The sequence below is a fragment of the Sycon ciliatum genome, chromosome 12 (genome assembly GCF_964019385.1).
Source record: "Sycon ciliatum chromosome 12, ocSycCili1.1, whole genome shotgun sequence".
In the NCBI taxonomy this organism is placed as follows: Eukaryota; Metazoa; Porifera; class Calcarea; order Leucosolenida; family Sycettidae; genus Sycon; species Sycon ciliatum.
This window is the reverse complement of record NC_088654.1, coordinates 3,946,196-3,967,690: the sequence shown is the minus strand read 5'-3', so window position 1 is coordinate 3,967,690 and position 21,495 is coordinate 3,946,196. Positions and strand designations below refer to the sequence as shown.

Here is a 21,495-nt window from a genome sequence, read left to right as displayed (position 1 = left end):
CTTCGACGTGATAGCCAAGGTTCTTCTCGAAACGTAGATGCTTCGTTTATGAAAATCGGTGAAGGAACATCAGAGATACACCTTTTTTAGTGTCACTGTACAATCGATCGATATCAATCGATGGGGTCACAAAGGGTTAACCCTTTGGCAACGGTAGGTCGATAAGCTAACAGTTCATACTGAAAATATGAACTGTTAGTACACTGGGATCAGGAATGCACTGTTCAACCAACTCAGACGACCATTCCCGGGTGGCTGTGTGCGGCGGGTGTTGACGGTACAAATCATGTCATTGCGCAATGGGCTTATTGTGTGCAAAAGCAGGGCAGATCTAGAGATAGTGCACAGAAAGCCGAACAGTTGGCTGATACTGTAAAAGCCATTATTCAAACGAGGCGCATGTATAACGAATTCCTAAAATTGACCAGTTTACGTGTACCAAAGGTAACGATTCTCACTCATTCTCAACGCTCAATAGCAACAATATGTATTGATTTCTATCGGAGGATGTACCCAGTGTGCTGACAGTGCTCAACACCGCGGAGGCAGAGTGTAATACAGAATAGAACAACAAGGACAATCAAGGCTTGTTTGCTGCGACTTCAAGTTTCATGCTCTCGCAACCATCAGGCAACATGCCTGATGATTGCGAGAGCATGAAACTTCAAGTCGCAGCAAACAAGCCTTGATTGTCCTTGTTGTTCTATTCTGTATTGATTTCTATCTAAAGTTTTCTATTTTAACGACCGAATTCTCTTCGTTAATTCGTTAGAATTAGCACTTTGTTATTTATAAGGTTTTTGCAGTAGTACTGTTGTGCACAAACAGGGTTCTCACCGTCAGCTCGTCTAGAAGTTTGGCCAGGCCCTGCCTCTCCTCTTCGTTCAGCAGCCAGGTCTTCTCCACACGCACAGTCTCCGCCTTCATGGCGGCAAGGACGCCTTTCTTGTACGTCCAGAAGAGAGTCGACGACTTGGCCGCGTCGTGTGGTGAGCTGGCACCACTGGCACCGCCTGTGTTGGTCGTCTGAGACTGTGCGAGCACGGCGAATAGTTGCCAAACACACACAAGTTCACACGCACGCACGCACACACACACACACGCATACACACACACACACACACACATGCATGCACACAGACAGGCATGCACACGTGCACATACATAATACATACACACACACGCACACACATGCGACGACAAGCATCCGCGTTAATCCCAGAAGTCTTGGTTCAAAAGTCGCCGTTAGCATAGCAACACTCGACTACAAACCTTGCCCACAGCCCTCCCTGAAGGGTGGGCCTCTTTTTTTCAGGACAGATCAGCACTTATGTACACCCATTTTACCAGTATCCACAGAGACAATTGGGAAAAGACGACAAGAATAGCTTAAACGGCTCAGGGGCTGTCACAGAATGTTTTTTTGCGGTCCCTGAAACGAACATCGGTCAAGGGGCGCGATGCGAGTCACAGTTACACGTCAAATGACACGGCGAATTACATTCGACGGCGTGCGAATGGACAAACGAAAACAGCGCTTACAAACTGACAGCGGCTCTATACAATTCCCACTCGGTACATTCTGGGTACTAACTGGTCTGAACGTCGTAATTTTACAACTCCAGAAACAACTTTCCAAGTACCTCGGCGCTTTGACTGGGAGTGAATACTGAATAGTAACTGAACAAAGCCATTGTCAGTCAACAAGCCGCGTTTTCTCTTATGATTCAATGGAGTGAGTCCAAAAACGCTAAAAGTTCAGAACGGAACCCCTAGAAGGCAAACAGGTGCCCAATGGCTACACACAATGTAACTGCTTACAGTCATGAGTCATGACATCTTATTATAACCAGCCTTCGCAATGGATATACTTCCTTCTTCGTCTTTACTTAAATGAAGCACCCAAACCACGCCTGCCACTAGCCACCGTTTCTCCCGGTTTATTGCACCCACTCTGATTGATAACACATAGTTCTGTCTCTCTCTTATTGGCTACGGCCACCGTGAGAATAAAGATAATAAAAAATAAAATAATTATTTCCCATACTGCTCATACTTGATCACATTAATTTATCATACCACGTCATCCTTTCACCATAGCCTAGGAGCTGTGGCATCATTGATGATGCACAGCAAGAAGACAGCAATGCCTGTACTTATGGTGGAGTTAAATAAAGAAAAGAAAAAGGACCAAGGAACTACAAGTTACACTATAAGGCCATGGTAAAAAATAAAGTTGATTCTCAGGTCATGAGCCTGTGAAAATCGGTGCGAGCGAGCGATTTTTTATTTTAATTCCCACAATTTTTTTTATTTCCAAAGATAGGGTCACACATGTCTACGTCACAGGTTCATAATTATTTATAATTATTTTATTATTCAGGCCAGGGAGTAGAAAAATACCGGTATTTTACTACTCCCGGATTCATGCCTTTCGCATTGACCGTTTTCATGCACGCATATGCATGCATAGAAATAAAAAAAATCGTCGGTGCGCCACCAAAAATCGATGCGCGCGTACTTGAGAATCAAAGATATTTTTTACCATGGCCTAATGTCCACTAACACCACCAGTTACTAAACAATCAGCTCGTGCAATAACATTGCACGACACTGACCGATGGTGCTGACGTTCTACAACTAACTGGCTAACAGCTCTAGCACATCTTGGAAGCGCACTCCAACCGAGTCTAAAACAAAGATAAGATAAGATAACAATAAGATACATACCTTTCCTGCAGCGTGCAGGTCCTCATCGTCCTCGTCGTCATGGGGATTAGCACTGGAGTCTGCCACCGCCGTTGCCCCCGCCGGCACAGACTGCTTACTGCCACCAGTTTTGTTCTTGGGCGAGCGTCTCAGTGCCGGTCCGCTCTTGCCACCACCCGATGACGGCGGGTTAGTGAGACTGGAGCGGCTTTCACGGCGTGGAGAGGTCTTCCTCGACACAGGTTTCTCGTCGGAGAGGGCCTCCATGGAGCGTGTGGCACGGACAGAGGACGCTGCAGTGCTGCTTGCCGACGGACTTTCTGCGGGCGTGGTGGACAGCTGGCCGGGGCGTTTGGTGCGCTTGGCCGTTGCCGACACTTGATCACTGGTGTCGACCTCTTGCGCACGCCGTTTCATTCTGGGCGACGAGGATGCTGAAGTGGCGCCCGTGGCCATGCCGTCGTCTGCAGTACCTGACCGTGCACTAGAGCTGCTTCGGAGTCTCTGCATGGTGGTGTCCTCCTCCATCACAGTCATGGCCGTGTGTTTCTGCTGGCGATCGCCAGTATCCTCCTTCACTGCCGATGATGATGATGATGGGTGCCTCTGCTCACGCTCCCTAGCGTGCTCCGCCACCACCGCTGCCGATGACGGGTGCCTCAGCTGACTACCCGGACCCGTATCTGACAAAGTCGCTGTGACCCTCGTCACGGCTATCTTCGTACCACTGACTGGAGCAGTCAGAGCGGTGTGCGTCGGTCTGCTGATTGCACTGCTCATTGCACTGCTGATTGCTTGTGATTGCAGTGTAGTAGTCGTCGTCGTCGTCGTCGCTGCTTCAGAGCTTGTCGACCCACGGGACAGCAAAGTTGCTGCTTCAGAGCTCGTCGACCCACGGGACAGCAAAGGCAGGGATGCAGACGACGTGCTTTTAGACGACTTTGCTTCGGCCGTACGAGATGCCTGGGTCTGAGGCGCAGCAGAGGTTGCCAATGACGACGACGAGGAGAGTGTCTTGGTGCGTGACGACACGCTTCTAGTCGTGCTTCCTGCTTGATGGCTGCTTGCACTGGTGTGACCGGTGCTCGAGGAGGCAGACATGGCCTGTTTCACACTACTAGTACCGCTAGACTCCACGGTAGTCTTCCTGCTGCCGCTATTGTCTGCCGTTGTGGTCGCCGCTGCCGCCCTTGTTGTCAAGACTTTCTTCGTGCGTTTGTTCGTGCAAGTAGGGCATTTGTAGGACTCCATTCCCTCGACGTCTTCAAATGTCAGACCCACACAGTCCAGGTGATACCATCCCTTGCACTTCTCGCATCCAATGTAGAGCCTACACAAGGAACAACACGATCCAAACAGGAAAGAAATCCAGTCACTCAGAGCTCCACTGATAAGACACGAGCAAAGTCGAAACAGCTTGCTGTCGAGAGATTGAGTAACTTCCACATACATGAATGGACCCATGATCTCAACATGAAACACGTGTTTTAACAAAAGCACACGCACACACGCATACGCACACACGCATACATACACACATACATACATACATACACACACACGCACACACACGCACACAAACACATACACACAAACACACACACACACACACACGTTGACAGGAACTCACCGTGAATGGTCGTACTTCTCGCGACACAGGCAGTACTCATCGTCGGTGGTCTTAACACGAGCCATTGGGGCATCCAGTGGCTTACCATGGCGACGACGCATGTTGATCTCGTGTTCCCTCGTCTTGATAGCACCATGACGACACGCACCGCGAGGGCGCTTGCCTTGGTAAGACTGTGTGAAACACGCACACACACACACACACACACACACACACACACACACACACACACACACACACACACACACACACCATAATTGTACCACACACACGCACACACACACACATGCACATACACACACACACACAGACACACACACACACAGACACACACACACACACACACACACGCACGCACACACGCACACACAATACTGCTACAGAAATAGTAGGAAGAGGAGAGGGAGGAGGAGGAGAGGGAGAAGGAGGAGAGGGAGGAGGAAGAGGAGAGGGAGGAGGAAGAGGAGAGGGAGGAGGAAGAGGAGAGGGAGGAGGAAGAGGAGCTCTTTCTTTCCTAGTGTAGGGATATTGGCACCAGTTGGTCGAAAGTCTTGCAAACAATGCTATAGTGGAACCAGCAGATCTCAATAAAAAAGATTGTATTTTGAATTTCAAAGACGTTTTTGGATATAGCGAGCAGAGTCCAACACAGTATAATTATAGTGAAAAAAGGTGGAGGTATATCAGGTGGTAAACCGATAACGTTAGCACTGTACAGGTGAGGCAAGTCAACGACGCATGTACAGTGGTCCCTCTATAATCCGGCACCATTTGTGCCACGAAAATCTGCTGGATTAGGGAGGGTGCTGGATTAACAAATCTGATTTACTGCTGCAATGTGCATGAAGAGGACATTTTGGCTACTGAAAATTGTGCTGGTTTATCGAGGGTGCTGGATTATAAAGTGCCGGATTAGAGAGGGACGACTGTACAAGCTTGGCCAGCAAGTTCCACTGCAATACATATACATATACATGTACTACTAATACATGTATAGTACTACATGTATAAACTGTGTTATGATCACAGCATCTTACACGACGGAGGAGACACAGTATGGGGAACAGTGTTCCTGACTGCAACCATAAGGCGGTTGGTAGAGTCTCGGTTTTGCGACCATGTTTTTTTAAATTTTTTTTTATTTTTTTAATTTTTTTACTAAGTACACAACCTACTCGTCAGAAGGGGAGAAGACAACAGAGTATACAATAACAAAACAGCAGGGAGAGTAGGGGCTGCAAAGCAAGCCTGTGCTGGTGTGTGTTCTCTGCCGTGTACCATCGATCATCGTAAAGCATGTTAATCTATCAAGCAAGCCTTGCATATACAGCGAAACCTCGTTAAGAAGAACACTGATAAGACAAACTTTCGCTTTAGAAGAACTAGTATTCGTTAGTGTAATGGATAGAACACCGTGTAGTCACTGGGTAGTATGAAATACGGAAAAGAAGAACTCCCGTTATTGCAAACCAATACCATCGGTCCCTTGGTGTTCGTCCTAAAGAGGTTTGACTGTACATGTACCATGGTAACCGTCTTCTAGGCCAATGGCCAAAGTGAGAACACGGATGTCAAACTCACCGGCAAACAAGTCCCACAGATGTAGGCAACCAAGTTGTGCGCTTCTCCCTTGCGTATGTCCAGACAAGTAGAGTGAAACCACTCGTCACACATGTCGCACGCCACGTAAAGCCTGCGCACGTGCACACACACGTGCACATACACAGACAAATGTACACACAGATGACAACACACATACACACACACATGCGCACACAGGCAATCAGTCTGAAATTCTACACATTCTGAAATCAGAGAGGCTCTCCACAACAAAAAGCCTGTGCGAACTCGCATTGCACTTTTCGGAAGCATGAAACTTCGCGAGGGCCTTCGCGGTCCCGGGTGCAAAACTAGCCTGGCACATGAACAGAACGTTCATGTGCGGTGTCGTCTGGACTGCAAACGTAGGTGACCGGCGCGAGTGCGTGACTTCTAGCAAGTAAACTGCACTGTGTGCTTATCAGTAATCTCTGACACATGGCCGTGCACAAATAGTATTCATGAGGTTCAGGAAAAAGTGAACAGGAAGGTCTGAATAAAAAAAATCCTCAGTCGTCATCAACACCGGAACTCAAAACAGTGACCTGGAATCCATATACTGCCCTCTCCATATTTTGAATACGGAATATATAGCTGACAAAGTACCATTTTTTTTCTTTTCTTTTGCTTCACATTATCATATTCATCAATTAGTAGGAGCCGTGGTTGGATCTGGCCATGCCGGCAAGAAGGCAGATATGCCTGTTCGATTAAATTAAAAAATAAAATAAAAATTTCACGGTTCGCGTGAGACTCGGCTGGAAGCCGAGTTTTCCACATCCGCTGTGGGAACGCCACCACCCTCTAGGATCAAAGGCGCAGATGCAGCGCCTAAAGCAGTGGGGGGTGAGTAGATCAGACCCACCACCAAGTGGTCAAAGACCGAGATCCCATTAGCTGCATCCATGTTACCCTCGTGCCAGGCCACGAGTTCCCAATTAACTGTGGGTTAACTGTGGGGCCTGTTCGATTGGTGAATAAAAATTGAAAACCCATACCATACCATACCTTTCCACCCACAGACCTGAGAGGCAACACGAGACATATCAGCGTCAAAGCGAGTGGCGTCGGGCAAAACAGACTCACCTTCGATTGCTCCAGGGCTGCTGACATATGCAGTGGACAGAGTCGCCGTCTTCCATGGACGCCGCAGAGAGGTCCTCTTCACTTTCCGCCGACGGCGATTCCACACCCGTCACATCAATGTCATCGTCCTCCGAGGCGGAGGCGGCGGCGGCTTGGCGTGGATCGCTGTCCACCTGGACAGCACCACCAGTACGGGATGTACGGGCATCAGACACACTGCTGCTGGCAGCATCGACCGAGTCCTCCGTTGTACCGCGGACGCGCTGTCGGGCACCAGAGACAGCATGTGTAACGGGAGCAACACGGTGGCTGCTGCTGCTGCTGGCCGCGGTGGTTGCGGTGGCGGTAGAAGTTGTCGGTTGCTGCACTGTACCAGTGTCAACTTGCCGTGATGCCTGAGGTCGAGCCTTAGACGCGGAGCTAGCGTCCATGGCGGCTTTCCCACTGGCAGCAGTAGCAGCAGCACCAGTAGCACCAGCACTACTAGCAACATCACGTCTGCCCTGACCCAGTGCTGCCAACGGTGGTGCAGAAGACTTGCCCGCAGTACTGGCAGAAGACGCAGGGAGAGTCGAGAGCGTCTTAATGCTCGCACCCTTTGCTGCGTCCACACCAACACCACCGACACCGTGTTTGCTGGCGGAAGACACCGCTGCTTCCGCTGGTTTGGCCAACGCTGGTTTGGCCACCGCTGGTTTGGCCACCGCTGGTTTGGCCGCGGCTGGTTTGGCCGCGGCTGGTTTGGCCGCGGCTGGTTTGGCTGCGGCTGCTGATGCTGGCCTGGCTGTGGCGGACTGCTCGCCCGCACCTTTAGACTTCTTGCCGTGCGCTGCTTTGGCAGCTGTGGTTGTCGTGCCAGTAGCCGGAGTGGAGGTGGTGGTCGGTGCAATCATGATGGATTCGGGTACGGCAACCGTGGTAGGTGGGTCCTGAACAACAACAATAACACCACAGCAGATATAATAATAACTTTATTAGGACAATAGCACCACAGCAGATATAATAATAACTTTATTCCCGTAGCTATGCAGAAGACGTTACTTCAGTAACGTCTGGCGCTAGCCAGGGTCCACACAGCTTTAATTTGGTGTTTGTTTGTTTGTTTGTGTCACGCCTGGCGCTATCCCGTATCTGTCCCGTACTGTACCGTACCAGCAGAGACAGTTGGCAACAATATTTTTGTTTGTTTGTGCCATCGACATGCCTGGCGCTATCCCGTACCTGTCCCGTACCATCAAGAGTACGGTACCATCAAGAGAATGAGTATATATGCGAAGTGTATCGGGGAATGCATTCAGTGCAGTAACATTTTGTGTGGATTTGTGTGCGAGGCCGAGATCACACTAGCAGGCTGGCTGGGCCGCCTGTCGACCAGCCCGGGAATCGCATGTAGGCCGATAGCATAATAATTATAACGTATATACAGTCATGTAGATGTATAGCAGGGAGTCATATTATGTAAACGACTCCCTGCTGTATGGGGAGATTTTCTGGAAAGAAATACGAAGTAGGGAGACGAGTAAATGCAATCAGAATGGATGTTAGTTGCCGTCAGTATAATAATAAGAAGAAGAAGAACGCCCGTGATCGGCAGAGTCAGCGCCGGTCCCAGGAAACGTCAGGACAGACATCCCGTCGACTCCAGAACGCCCGTGATCGGCAGAGTCAGCGCCGGTCCCATAGCTATGCAGAAGACGTTACTTCAGTATCTCATTGAAACGTTTTTGCAATACAATGATGTAGCTTATCAAAGGAAAAAGCATTTCCATCAGTTCTAACAACACGCACGATGAGCTAGGCAACAAAGCATAGCGCAGGGCCCTGAGCTTCCAAGCTCTCTCGTTAGGATGACCCAAAGGCTGACCGCCTATCGTGGGGTCCGTCGCATTGAAGGATGACGATGGTACAAGAGAGTGCAGATTGGGTATGACTTAGATTTTCACTACATTTTCTACGAGGATGCTCTTGGTCAGCAAAGAGTGCTCGAAATTACGTGGACGCAAAGCGTAGAACAGTCAAGCAGCTGGCAGAAAGGCTCTGGGGTTGGCCGCTCTGTCCACTGCCTTCTTACCTTTCAGATGGGGTCTGTGAGAAGTCGCAGATCTACAATGGCTTTGTAGCACCCAGGATCACAGACAGTCTACAATAACATTTTCTAGAAAAGAAAGCTGTCCCTAAAAGCACTTATATTATCAATGGGGGTTAGCACAATCACACCTGGAACAAAGGTGGTAAATACACGCCTGCCCGCCCAGCACTCTCTGGGCTGCAAAGAAATAACTTTGCAGCCCAGAGAGTGCTGGGCGGGCAGGCGTGTATTTAACGCCTTTTCGCCTTTCGCCTGGTGATTTAGCGCCCCATGATGGAGGTTCAGGTGTTCATGTCTGTAGAGGCGACGGTTCGATACCGGACCGGTTTGACAGCAGTATTGTGTAGACCCAAACCGATCATCAGTGTGGATTGTTCACTCGAAATAATGTTTGTGGAAGGAAGCTGGCATGTTGAAGTTTGCTTTGAGGCCAGAGTCGATCAATCTGAGCTACTCCTTTGTGTTGGCCCGTTGCTTCCAAGTTGCCCTCAACTGTTGGTGTTTACAGAGGTGGCTCCAAACCGGACAGGTTTAGGAGTGCACGTCAAGTTCACTCCGGGTTCTGAAAAAAGGTAATTACTATTGCTCCACGACGGCCAGTACAGAGCACCAATAAGCTTTGTGTGTGCTTCCATTAGTTTTGATTGGTATACGGTGCTTTATTGGCGAGATGCGAGCCGCGTTTACCTGCGACAAGAAGTTGATTTTTTGAAAGACGTAAAACTCAAGTCGCAGTGAGAAGCAACACGTCAAAAACTCAAATGCTTGGCATGGCGCTTCTGGTCATCGCAGAGCCATGGAATTTTGACGCTGAGTAAAACACATCGTAGTCTCACTGTGACATACGTTTCTAATCAAAATACCAAGAGAGAAAGTGAATATTGAGACCGTTCCGGATTGCAACCTATTTCCTACTTCAAAGTATTTGAAACCGTCTCCTCTACCCTCAGGTTCCACAGTACAAGACAGAAGAGAGAGAGAGAGAGAGAGAGAGAGAGAGAGAGAGAGAGAGAGAGAGAGAGAGAGAGAGAGAGAGAGGGGGGAGAGGGGGGAGAGAGAGAGAGAGGGAGAGGGAGAGGGAGAGAGAGAGAGAGAGAGAGAGAGAGAGAGAGAGAGAGAGAGAGAGAGAGAGAGAGAGAGAGAGAGAGAGAGAGAGAGAGAGAGAGAGAGAGAGAGAGAGAGAGAAAGGCATATGTGCACGTGCAAGAAGGTATTTTGCAATTGGGATGCTGCAGAATTCTGAGACGATCCCGAAGCATTTAAGACCAAGCCAAAGAATATAAGAAAGAAAAGGACCAATGAACGACACTATAACGTCCACTAACACCACCAGTTACTAAACAATCAGCTCATGCGATAACATCGCACTACACTGACCGACGGTACTGATGTTCTACAACTAAGGGGTCGTCCGTAATTATCGAAAAATTAAAAAATCCGTCCTCGTGCAAAATTGTCTCTGACCCACCCACCCACACCCCACTTTTTCCCATTAATTTTTTGATTTTTACCGATGCCCAGCTCGAAAATAAGAACTCCTGACCCCATGTTCACTGATTGCACCTACATGTACATGACGTATGTATGTCAAGTACTAGTAGCTAAGTAAAGTGAGTAGGAGGTCTACCGTAGGCCATGCACATCCTACAACCACAAAAAAAGCCATGTACCGGTATATCATACTGGTGTTTGTGATCCTACACTACGTCTACAGTGCACTACGAGTCAGTGCAACGAGTGTATGAGTAACAGTGACGAAAAAAAAAAAAAAAAAAAGGTAAGAAAAATCAAAAAATTAAATTCCGCCAGCGCTCTTGACCACCCACCCCCTTTCTGCCTGAGGACGGATTTTTTAATTTTTCGAAAAATACGGACGACCCCTAACTGGCCTTTTCTTTCTTATAAATTAATTATTGGCTCTCCATCCGAGTCCATTCCAAAGAATATACTTGATGATCGTCCTTTTTTCAGAAAAAAAATGGGGAGGGAGGGCGGATTTTATTTTTTATTTTTCAAAGCATTATTGCTTGATCACTGAGGAAGTGTTTGGTTGGTACGACCTAGAACGGGATCGAGCAGCGGGTGCACATGGAGCAGCTTCATGTCAAGCAAATGCACTCCAGAAACACAAAGCACATGTTTGTGAAGGTGTGCCAAACTTGGTTGTATTCCTCAAAAATGTGTACGAGTTTTGGGATCACAATCGATGTTCCCGTCAGGTTTCGCTGTGAAAAAGCGAAACTGCTCGGTCTCCGTACATGCAGACTGGACCTCTGGAAATAAAAATGAATTCCCGGGCGGCCCCCGAATTCGGGGCGGGAGAGCACGATCATCAAGTATATTCTTTCGCTTGGCCTAGAAAAAAAACAAGTTCTAAGCCAAGTAGCAGTCCATGGTAATCACAAGGAAGAATACATATGTTACACTCAGTATGGTCACTGCTCTATATACGGTCACAACCCTATATATGGTCACGACCCTATATATGGTCACTACATGTCCGTACAGTGTACGCTCGACACGGTGCACTGCTGTACACGGTCACCAGGGAGTAGTATTATTAGTAAAATGTATTATTATGACCATATATAGACAAGACACATTGGAACCGACCACAATAGAGTGACCATGTAGAGCGGTTTGGCCATATATAGAGCAATGACGACATATAGAGGATTGCTGGGCTGCTGAGTCCTACACATATCTTACCTGAGCTCCATCAGCCAGGTTGATTGGTGTTAGAGATGGCGGCAGCTTTGGTGTCTTGATGGGAGGCAGGGAGAGCTTACGGGCGATGCGTGACGCCGCATCGTCAGACTGCTCGTCACACGACCCGCCGCTGCTGTGACGCGGCGGCGATGTCACGCGTGAAGAGCGGTACGATGGCGAGGAAACACGGCTAACTCCGCTGGTCGTCGTCGTCGTCGTGCGTTTACTGGGTGATGAGGATCGGCTGGATGACGGCGATGAAACCGACGATGCGGCGCGCTGTTGTGCGGTGTGGTCGGCGGATTTCTTCGACACGTTGGTCTTGTCTACTGCGTTGGCAGCAGCAGCCGCACGCATTGATGATGATGTGGATGATGACGACGTTGTGGCGCCTCGTGAAGTATCTTTACTCAAGAGCGGTGCAGCAGCTGCAGCTGCAGCAACAGCAGGGTGCATGCTGGAGCCGGGTCCAGTGGAGACCAGTGCATGTCCAGCATTGCTACCGCTGCTTACGCACGCCGGCAGTAACAACGAATTAGTGGCAGTCGTCAGTGGAGAGGCGGAGGTGACGGTCGCGGGAGACTGAGCGGAGTCGGTGCTAATGCCATGCACTCCACGTACTATCACTGTTGACCCGCCGGGAATCGTCACCATGGTTGCAGACGATGACGAAGACGACGAGATTGCAGTCGATGACGCGCGTGCAGATGAACCCAGCGTGACCGACTGTGGTGGTGGCTGAGTGAGACTTCCCGATAACGATGATGAGGATCGAACACCGCTGACTGCACTCTTTGCCGCCGTCGACATTGTTGCTGCCGGACGGGATTGCGTAGCGGAGGCATTGAGGGCCGCCGCTGCTGCTGCTGACGTTACATTCGTTGACTTTGGAACGGATTCACCACTCCTGTCTTCAATGTCCACTGCTCCAAGCTTCGTAGGGCCCGACCAAACAAGCTTGCGACGTTTGGGGCACGGCGTGGACGACGCGTCATTGGCGTGTGCCGTCAGCGTTGGCTTGCGCGGCTCAGGACTCGTCAAAGAGGAAGTCTGTACGGCGGTGGTCGGTGGTGGCGAAGACATGGTGGCATGACCACTGTCCGCAGTGCTGCTGCTGCTGCTGCTGCCGTCTGTTCTACTGACTGCTGTTGTTGCCGCTGCTGCTGGTGTGGAGGAGGACAGGTGTGGGCGCTTCTTACGCGAAATTGGCGGGCGCTGCGGGAAACAACATCGAAAAAAAGAAGTCCTGCTCAAAAACTCTACCAGTTAGAGTACACATGACCTTCACCACGGACCCATAGATAATCAATATAGCCGGAATAGCGTCAATTCAATAAACAAATGAAGAGAATTAGCGAACAACCTGGACATTGTATAAATATCAGTCCCACAAACTGTCCACGTTACTCTCTCGCCCGCCGTTCGATTCCGCATCCACATCATCACCACCATAGCAATGACCATTCCGTCCAGACACAGCAAGCTGCACTGGTTTATATCTGGCTTTCAGAAAATTTATTTTTCATTGCTAGCAGGATCGGCCTCGTTTTCTCTGTGCTGTGCCGGCGACTTCACAAAGGACAAAGGACGAAACAGTTCTGTCCGCCGATTGAGGATACTGCACTACCGTAGTGTTCTCCCGAGTACAAGGCTATAAGACGCATTGGGGTATAAGCCGAACCCCCATTTTTTTGGCCAAGAAAATACAGACATCTACCCTATTTTATCACCGTTAATTTGATCATCGGAGTATAAGCCACACACCCCTTTCGAGGGTGAATTTTGAGTGTTCAAAGTGCGGCTTATACTCCGGAAAATACGGCAGTGCAGACGCTCACAGACAACAGTTCAGCTTCAACAGAGCTCACTAGTGGAGACAGAGAATGGAAGACTCAGGAACGTGTGTGTGAATGACATACGTATCCCTTAAAAAGCCCTCATTCCACTACAGCTATACTCATTCCACTACAGCTATACTCATTCCACTACGGCTATCTGTTTAAAGACCCGGGGAAATCATGAGAATGAGAACAAGAATTCGTAGTAGCAGCAGCAGCAGCAACACCACCACCACCACACAGCAACTACACCCCTGATCAGGAACAGCAGCAGCAACACCACCGCCCGAGTGGCAACAATCATCATAGACATTCATGCCGCCACGGTACCTGTGTTTCGTCAGCCGAGGCGCAGTCTTCCGATGTTGTGCACATGACAAGAGCGCCTCTCTCGGGTGACGAGGGCCCTGATGACGACAGCACGTCAAACACTACACGGCCAGAGGGCGGTGGCAGCCTGCAAGTGAAACAGCAATGGCCACAGCGGATACAGTAAAATCTGTCACGGAGACCACTCGGAGATAAGGCAACCACCTGTCCCAGAGGACCACTACAGCTAGGACCAAGGGATGCAGGCATTTCCAGTCAAATGACACTGGATAAGGGCGCTACCGATAAAAAGTGACGGAATGGGAAAGTTTCCAAGGTGATTTGATCACGTGACGTTACTGGCACGCTACCGGTGGAAAAGTTTTACTGCCGCGGCTGCTGCGGCAGTAGAACTTTTCCGGCAGTAAAAAGAGTGCTCAGGCTGGGAAAAAGGGAAAATCCCTTCTCAGTGCCGCGGTGAGAGCTGCAAAATTTACGTACCAGTAACGTTAGTTTATCGGTAGTGTTAATGTCCTTCACGGTTTATCGCCTTTCACGGTTTGACGGGATTCACGGTAGTCTGAACGCGCCCTGAGGGGATCACGTGTACACTGTGAGCGCATTCTGAAGGTCCCTTGAGCGGTGGTCTTAGACAGGTTTTATTGTACAGCAAACAGAGGTGTAAATAGTACACCATGCCATGATCACACAGCAGTACCAGTAACACTTGGTAGGGGTGGGCAACAGTTGGACGGCCGGTGCAAAAGCGTCCATTTATACAACAATTCTTTAAAAACATCCCAATCCGAATACATGTCCTCATACACTAGCGCTCGACGAATTTGCGATGCACACATCCACACACCCACACATATGCACATGCATTCACTGTTGCACACACATACATGCATACACGTGCACACACGCACACACACACACACACACGCACACCTTGACCTTGATCTTGCCCATTGCGTACGCAATGATAGCGAATGTCGGAAAGTTCAAGTGAGAACACGAGCGCAGAACTTGGCATGTCGTTTCAGGTCTCCTGGTCGACGAAATGGGCGTCCACAGACACATAGAAGAGGATCACACGCACACGCGCACACACACACACACACACACACACACATACACACACACACACACACACACACGCACGCACGCACACACACACACACACACATGCAACGAATGAGGAAGTACTCACCGTTCGGCACCAGTCTCCTTCTTCACAGCATGAATCTGCTGTTGTTTGGGCTGCTGTGACGGCTGCTGCGGCCGCTGCTGCTGCTGCTGCCGCGGTGGGGATTGAAGCTTTGGTGCAGCTTTGTGACCGGAAGGTGTTGCTTGGGTTGAGGTTGATATTGTAGGCGGTTGTGACACTTCCGCAGGCGTCGCTGTCCCAGAGGAAGTCGACGGCGTTTCTGGCTGGCTGGTGGCGGGAAGGGAGCGTGTCACGCGCACCTTCACGCCCTGCGCACATCAACACAAACGCGTACACAGACACAGACACATGACAGATACTTGAGTTGTTGACGCGCATGCGGATCCACCAGACCCCACTGTAGCCATCCACTACAACCATATATCCTCACACAACACTTTCAAGCGGTCTCTGCGTTGCACCAGTCACTGAAAACAGGAATGAAATAAAATCACATTTTTTTGTATTGTATTTTATTATTTTACTTGGGCATTCCCAACAGACCCTAAGGTCTTCTTACAGGGTGCCCAATCACATGAATTGTCGTGCAAGGCCGATCTTGAAGAAAGCATGTTGTGAGAATGTGTGTAGCCGAGACGTTAATATATCAAACTGATTCAGATTGGGAGAGCATAATTATGTCAGCTAGAAGAACCCTATTACCATACTGTTGACTGTTAGTTGTGGAGAGGCCAAACTGCGTGGCGACCACCATGAGGTCTAAGAGAAAGAATGGTGAAAGGTGGCCGTGTGCCACAGCTAAACCAAAGCGTGCGCGCAGGCAGTAATGACTAATGTGTATGCGCAGCAACACATCAAATAGAATACACCAAAAGTGGCGAAGATGCTACATCTACATTTCTGCACGTGAAGTGTGCAAAGCTAGAGCAGCGTGCACGGAAGTCAACGCTGAAGATGACGTAAACTAGGTTCCGTGGAAATTAGGGGTGAAACGATTAGTTCGAATATTCGAGTATTCGTTCGAAAATCTCAAACGAGCGAGTATTCGAAATTTTGCACTCGATCGTTTTTTTTTTTTTTTTTTTTTTTTTTTTTTTTTTTTTTTAGTACTGGCATTCTATTTTTCAAAAACTCCTGTTGTACTGCTCATCGACTGGTATGCACGCATTATTCGTGCCTTTGAGTCAGTATTTTATGACTTGGACGATGCGATCACCACGGCAAGTAACGTTATTTTGTTTTGAGATAATGAAAGTACTGGTGAAAATCGTTACTTTACACTCTGTACAAGACGTTGGCGACTTTTGTTCTATGTTCACAGATAATTTCTTCCGAATTGGTCGAGAACTCACAAATCTAGCGCTTTTGAATTTCGATAAAATACTCGAAATAATCGGATACTCGATCGAATATTATGAATGAGTGATCGGTTGGTCAAAATAGAAACTCGTTTCACCCCTAGTGGAAATAGATTGCGCATGCAAGAGACACCATTAACAAGCTCATAGTACAAACTGAATAATTATGGAGTGCTCGCATCTAGGGTGCTTATCTATATTTAGACATGTTGTTGTTTGGCTTTATTTAGAGTGGAGTTCCAAAACAGGCCACTTAGAGCACAACAAGTGAGACATGTACGTAACAGTTATGTACAAGCTCTGTGCTGCGCTGACGAGTCCACAAAGGACGGAACAGTTCTGCCGGCAGATTGAATATGTACAAGCATACGTACAAGCGTGCATAGATCCGATACGGAACTAGACATAACGGGAGTGGATCCACACAGGGCGTGGATCCATAAAAGGCACAGATCCTACTTTGAAGCTCTATAAGAGGTTATGCGATACACGTCATTGCCACTCCAAATTCTTCTATAAGGGGTTTCTGTGCCCGCTTTGGGCATTTTGCCACCCCAACTGGCTCCTATATATGGCGTATTTGACGTTATTGCATAACCTCTATAATTATGGTAGTTAGAGAGACATAAACGACTCAATAGAATACAACAATAGTACTGTACAAGAAAGATTCGCGAATGGTGGTGCCATTCGTGAATGGTGGTGCCATTCGTGAATGGTGGTGCCATTCATGAATGGTGGTGCCATCCGTGAATGGTGGTGCCATCCGTGAATGGTGGTGCCATTCGTGAATGGTTGTGCCATTCGTGAATGGTGGTGCCATTCGTGAATGGTGGTGCCATTCGTGAATGGTGGTGCCATTCGTGAATGGTGGTGCCATCCGTGAATGGTGGTGCCATCCGTGAATGGTGGTGCCATTCGTGAATGGTGGTGCCATTCGTGAATGGTTGTGCCATTCGTGAATGGTGGTGCCATTCGTGAATGGTGGTGCCATTCGTGAATGGTTGTGCCATTCGTGACAATGTGTATGGTCACCCTTACATCGGACAACAGGTACAGGTCGTCCCTCGTTAATACATAATCTCTGGGACTTGACAAATGTTATGTATTAACGGGGTTTATGTACTAAACGAAAGTGTACATAACTTGCCCGTGTACCGGAATTTTTCACTTTTTTCAACTTTTCTGAATGTTTCTTGCTACCACGACTAGGCAGCGAGATATTCTTGATTCCCTCGATATAACATAAGATTTATGTTATAACGGTCACAGTTAGCGAAGATTCTACAGTTTACATGATAGCATGCCAGCCGCGCCTGTACAGTCACTTGGAAAAAAACAGAGCTTTGTCGGTTTGTGATGTGCGCTCTGATTTCTGAGCTAATTGCGTCCACAACTTGCAGAAGTAGAAACTAGAACACTATGTGCCTCCACTGGAAGGCCAAAAGACCAACAAATGATGTACTATTGAGGTAGATGACATGCGGGTACGGAGAAATGTTATGTACTAACGGGGTTTATGTACTAACGAATTATGTACTAACCGACAAAATTTGTATGGAAGTGACCACGTTTCGTCCGGGACTTGAGATTTCTTATGTACTAATGGGGTTTATGTACTAACCGGACTCGTATTAACCCTTTAAGAGCCACAGGAAATTTTCAAAATTCTGCATTTTTTCGTGTTCCTTGGATCATAGCTTCAGTTCTACTCACTCAATCCTCACAATCTAGGGCTTCCTGGAAAGGTCTCCGCGAGAGGAAGAGAATGAGGTCGATCATGATAGCCAGCACACCGTCTATCCAGCGCTAGATCGCAGCGACAGTACGAAAAATGCCCCAAATGCGTCCAATTGCGTCCCGCTCCAGATATTTCATTTTACTCGATCGTGGAGTTCCAATTTTTTCGCTGTGTACTCTTGACAATATCAACAGTGAAACCCGTGCAAAATCGAGTAAACCAACGTGAGGAAAAGTCTCAAAATTCTCAATACTAAAGTCGCACTGCGCGCTTTTGAAATTGCCGCGATCGCGGCTCAACTTACGAGTGATTTATCTCAGGAACCGTTGCTCGCAGCGCTTCGCGGATTGTTTCTCCCGACAGGTGAGAGTTTTCTCTTCGCCCGGGATATTTCGATCACTGGATTTGAGCGAGATTGGACTGAGTTACGATCTTTTGAAGTTTTGCATTTGAATGCGTCGTTTACGACGCATTCAAGTATGGGGCGGCTCTTAAAGGGTTAACGGGGGACGACCTGTACATGAAAACCTGGTTTAAGCGACCACTCTACGGTACAAGCAAAAGAGGTCGTTAAAGCCAGGTGGTCTTTAGAACTAGGTCCCATAGTGTTTGTGTAGAACTGTCGGTGCATGAAGAAACGATCGTTAATGAGCAGGTGGTCGCTAACATCAGAGGTCGCTTACACCAGGTTTTACTGTAATGCAAATAAGAAAGACAGCACGTACCACATCCGTTGGCATCATCTTCAGCTTGGAGATGTCAAAGCCAATGGGGACACACAGGAGGAGAGCTGGAGAGGAGCTAGTTTCCCGGATCAGATAAACACACTGCGGCTACAGAAGAGGAGGAAAGAACAAGACAACCAGCACATGGCAAGGCACACACACACACACACACACACACACACACACACACACACACACACACACACACACACACACACACACACACACACACACACGGCACGGCAAAGCCAACACAGGATAAGTTAGCTAACTCAAGCACACTCTATCCAGTGTAGTCTAGACTAAACCGCATCACCCTAGTATTCAACACTGGACAGTGATCGCTCAGCGCGTGCAACTTTTTAAAGCTTTTAAATACATCCATTTAAACAAAAAAATTACCCCTGTCGCCTGTCACCCGTGTCCGTGGAAAGCATATTCAAGTTAGGAAATGTTATAGTCAGCATATCTACGCAAGTACCCTATGGTATTTAGGCACAGGTATTGACGTGGCAAATGGGATTTCGGCCTTTGGCCTCTGGTTGGTGGATCTGATCCACCCACTCCCACCGTGCAGGAGCCGCATCTAAAAGCCAGATCACGGAGTGGTGGCGCGTCCCACGGAAGCGGAAAAGCATTTCTTGACCAGCCCTGTACACAAACCCGTGTCTTTTATTTATTTTATTTTTTATTTCATTTCACCGTCCAATGGCAGAAGGCAATGCAAAGGAGGGGGCGTTAGCCAGCCATGGCTTTTAATTTTTTAATTTTTTACTGAGCTAGTCTCTTACCGATGTGCCCAGCGTTGCAGAGGCAGACGCGCCGCGGTTGCCCATCTTGACCAGGTTAGAGGGCAGCTTGATATCCTCGCCGCTCAGCATGCACTGTGCAGCGCTGAGCAAGGAAGGGGCCACGGTCGGAGAGCTCTGGCCACCGCTGCTGGCACCGCTGGCAGGGACTCCGGCCGTGCTTGCCTTGCTAGTCGCCGCCGCTGCCAGGGAAGTGGAGGTCAAGCTGCTTGCTGGCGCTCCGCTACTACCACCACTGGTTGTGGCTGTGGATGTGGTGTTGGCGGTACGACCAGCCATGGGCATCGAGCTGGATGTGACACGCGCACTACTACTACTACTACTGCTGCTGTTCTGTGCCTCCTGTCCGGACAAGTTTAACAGAGTAACACTTCCAGCAGCACCAGCAGATCCTGTAGAGCTGATGCTGGCAGTAGTGCTTGTGGTTTGGTCGGAAGGCCCCGTCGTTGCCTGCCCACCAGTAGCACCAGCAGCAGTCAGCTGCTTGTGAGATGATGAGTCTACGGTGGCTGCACCAGCCAATTCACCAACCAGGCTGCGGTCTTGCCGACTAGCAGCTGCAGCAGCGGCTGCTTCCGCCGCTGCTTTTCCAGCTAGCCTTTGAGTTTGCGATGCACATACAGACGACAAAGATCCATCTGCAGGAAAGAGGACAAACCCAGAGCAACAAACAAAACATGGAATTAATTCACACATTCGTGATGAACACAAGAGGGCAAGGCTGCATGCAGTTGAGCTTGTGCACGTCAGTTCAATTACAGGATGTGTGCGTAGAGAAGCATAACATGCAAGGAAGATAACATGCAAGGAAGATAACATGCATGCACACCCGCACATGCACACCCGCACATGCACACCCGCACATGCACACCCGCACATGCACACCCACATGCACCCGCACATGCACCCGCACATGCACCCGCACATGGACCCACACGCACACATGCACACCCACACATGCACACCCACACATGCACACCCACACGCACATGCACCCGCACCCGCACATGCACCCGCACATGCACCCACACGCACACATGCACCCGCACATGCATCTACACCCACCCACACCCACACGCACACATGCACCCGCACCCGCACATGCACCTACACCCACCCACACCCACACGCACACATGCACCCGCACATACACCCACACCCACCCACACCCACACGCACACATGCACCCGCACATGCACCTACACCCACCCACACACCCACTCACACCCACACATGCGCGTACACCCACACACGCACGTACACACCCCACACCCACACACGCAAGTACACCCACGCACACACGCAAGTACATATTCCACACACACACCATGTAGCATGTACCATGTACACGCCCGTCGAAACAGAAGCACGCAAATCTACAACTACACTGGATGTCCACCCACAGATTTTTTCTTATAGCAACGATAGCGGATCTGATTCTGAATGAAACAGTTCAAGACAAGTGCCAGATAACTGTCTAATCCACACAACTGGAGAAGCCATGCGAATTGATTCCCTAATGCACATCTGGTCGACACCACACGGAGTGCATCGGAATAGGATGGCCAAGACAGTTACCTATGCACACCCTACACTACACACACGCACGCGCGCACGCACACACACACACACCGTACGCTACGCTGCGCCGCACCGCCCCGCGCCGCACTGCACACGCACACACACACACAAACAAACACACAGATACACACACACACACAC

The 21,495-nt window shown here is 49.1% G+C and overlaps 1 protein-coding gene across 1 annotated transcript in view; it reads right to left on the bottom strand.

The window, feature by feature from the left end:
- The window catches only part of LOC135828205 (mucin-19-like), a 59,956-nt gene that overhangs the window by 4,916 nt on the left and 33,545 nt on the right, over positions 1 to 21,495 (bottom strand). Inside the window, exons 6-15 of the mRNA XM_065340658.1 lie at positions 19,756 to 20,411; positions 18,965 to 19,072; positions 15,183 to 15,448; positions 13,991 to 14,117; positions 11,823 to 13,037; positions 7,025 to 7,953; positions 5,921 to 6,032; positions 4,340 to 4,512; positions 2,731 to 4,039; positions 838 to 1,032 (exon numbers count right to left, since the gene is read on the bottom strand). Of these exons, the coding sequence (XP_065196730.1) occupies positions 838 to 1,032; positions 2,731 to 4,039; positions 4,340 to 4,512; positions 5,921 to 6,032; positions 7,025 to 7,953; positions 11,823 to 13,037; positions 13,991 to 14,117; positions 15,183 to 15,448; positions 18,965 to 19,072; positions 19,756 to 20,411 (5,090 nt within the window). The remainder of the gene's footprint in view (positions 1 to 837; positions 1,033 to 2,730; positions 4,040 to 4,339; positions 4,513 to 5,920; positions 6,033 to 7,024; positions 7,954 to 11,822; positions 13,038 to 13,990; positions 14,118 to 15,182; positions 15,449 to 18,964; positions 19,073 to 19,755; positions 20,412 to 21,495) is intronic.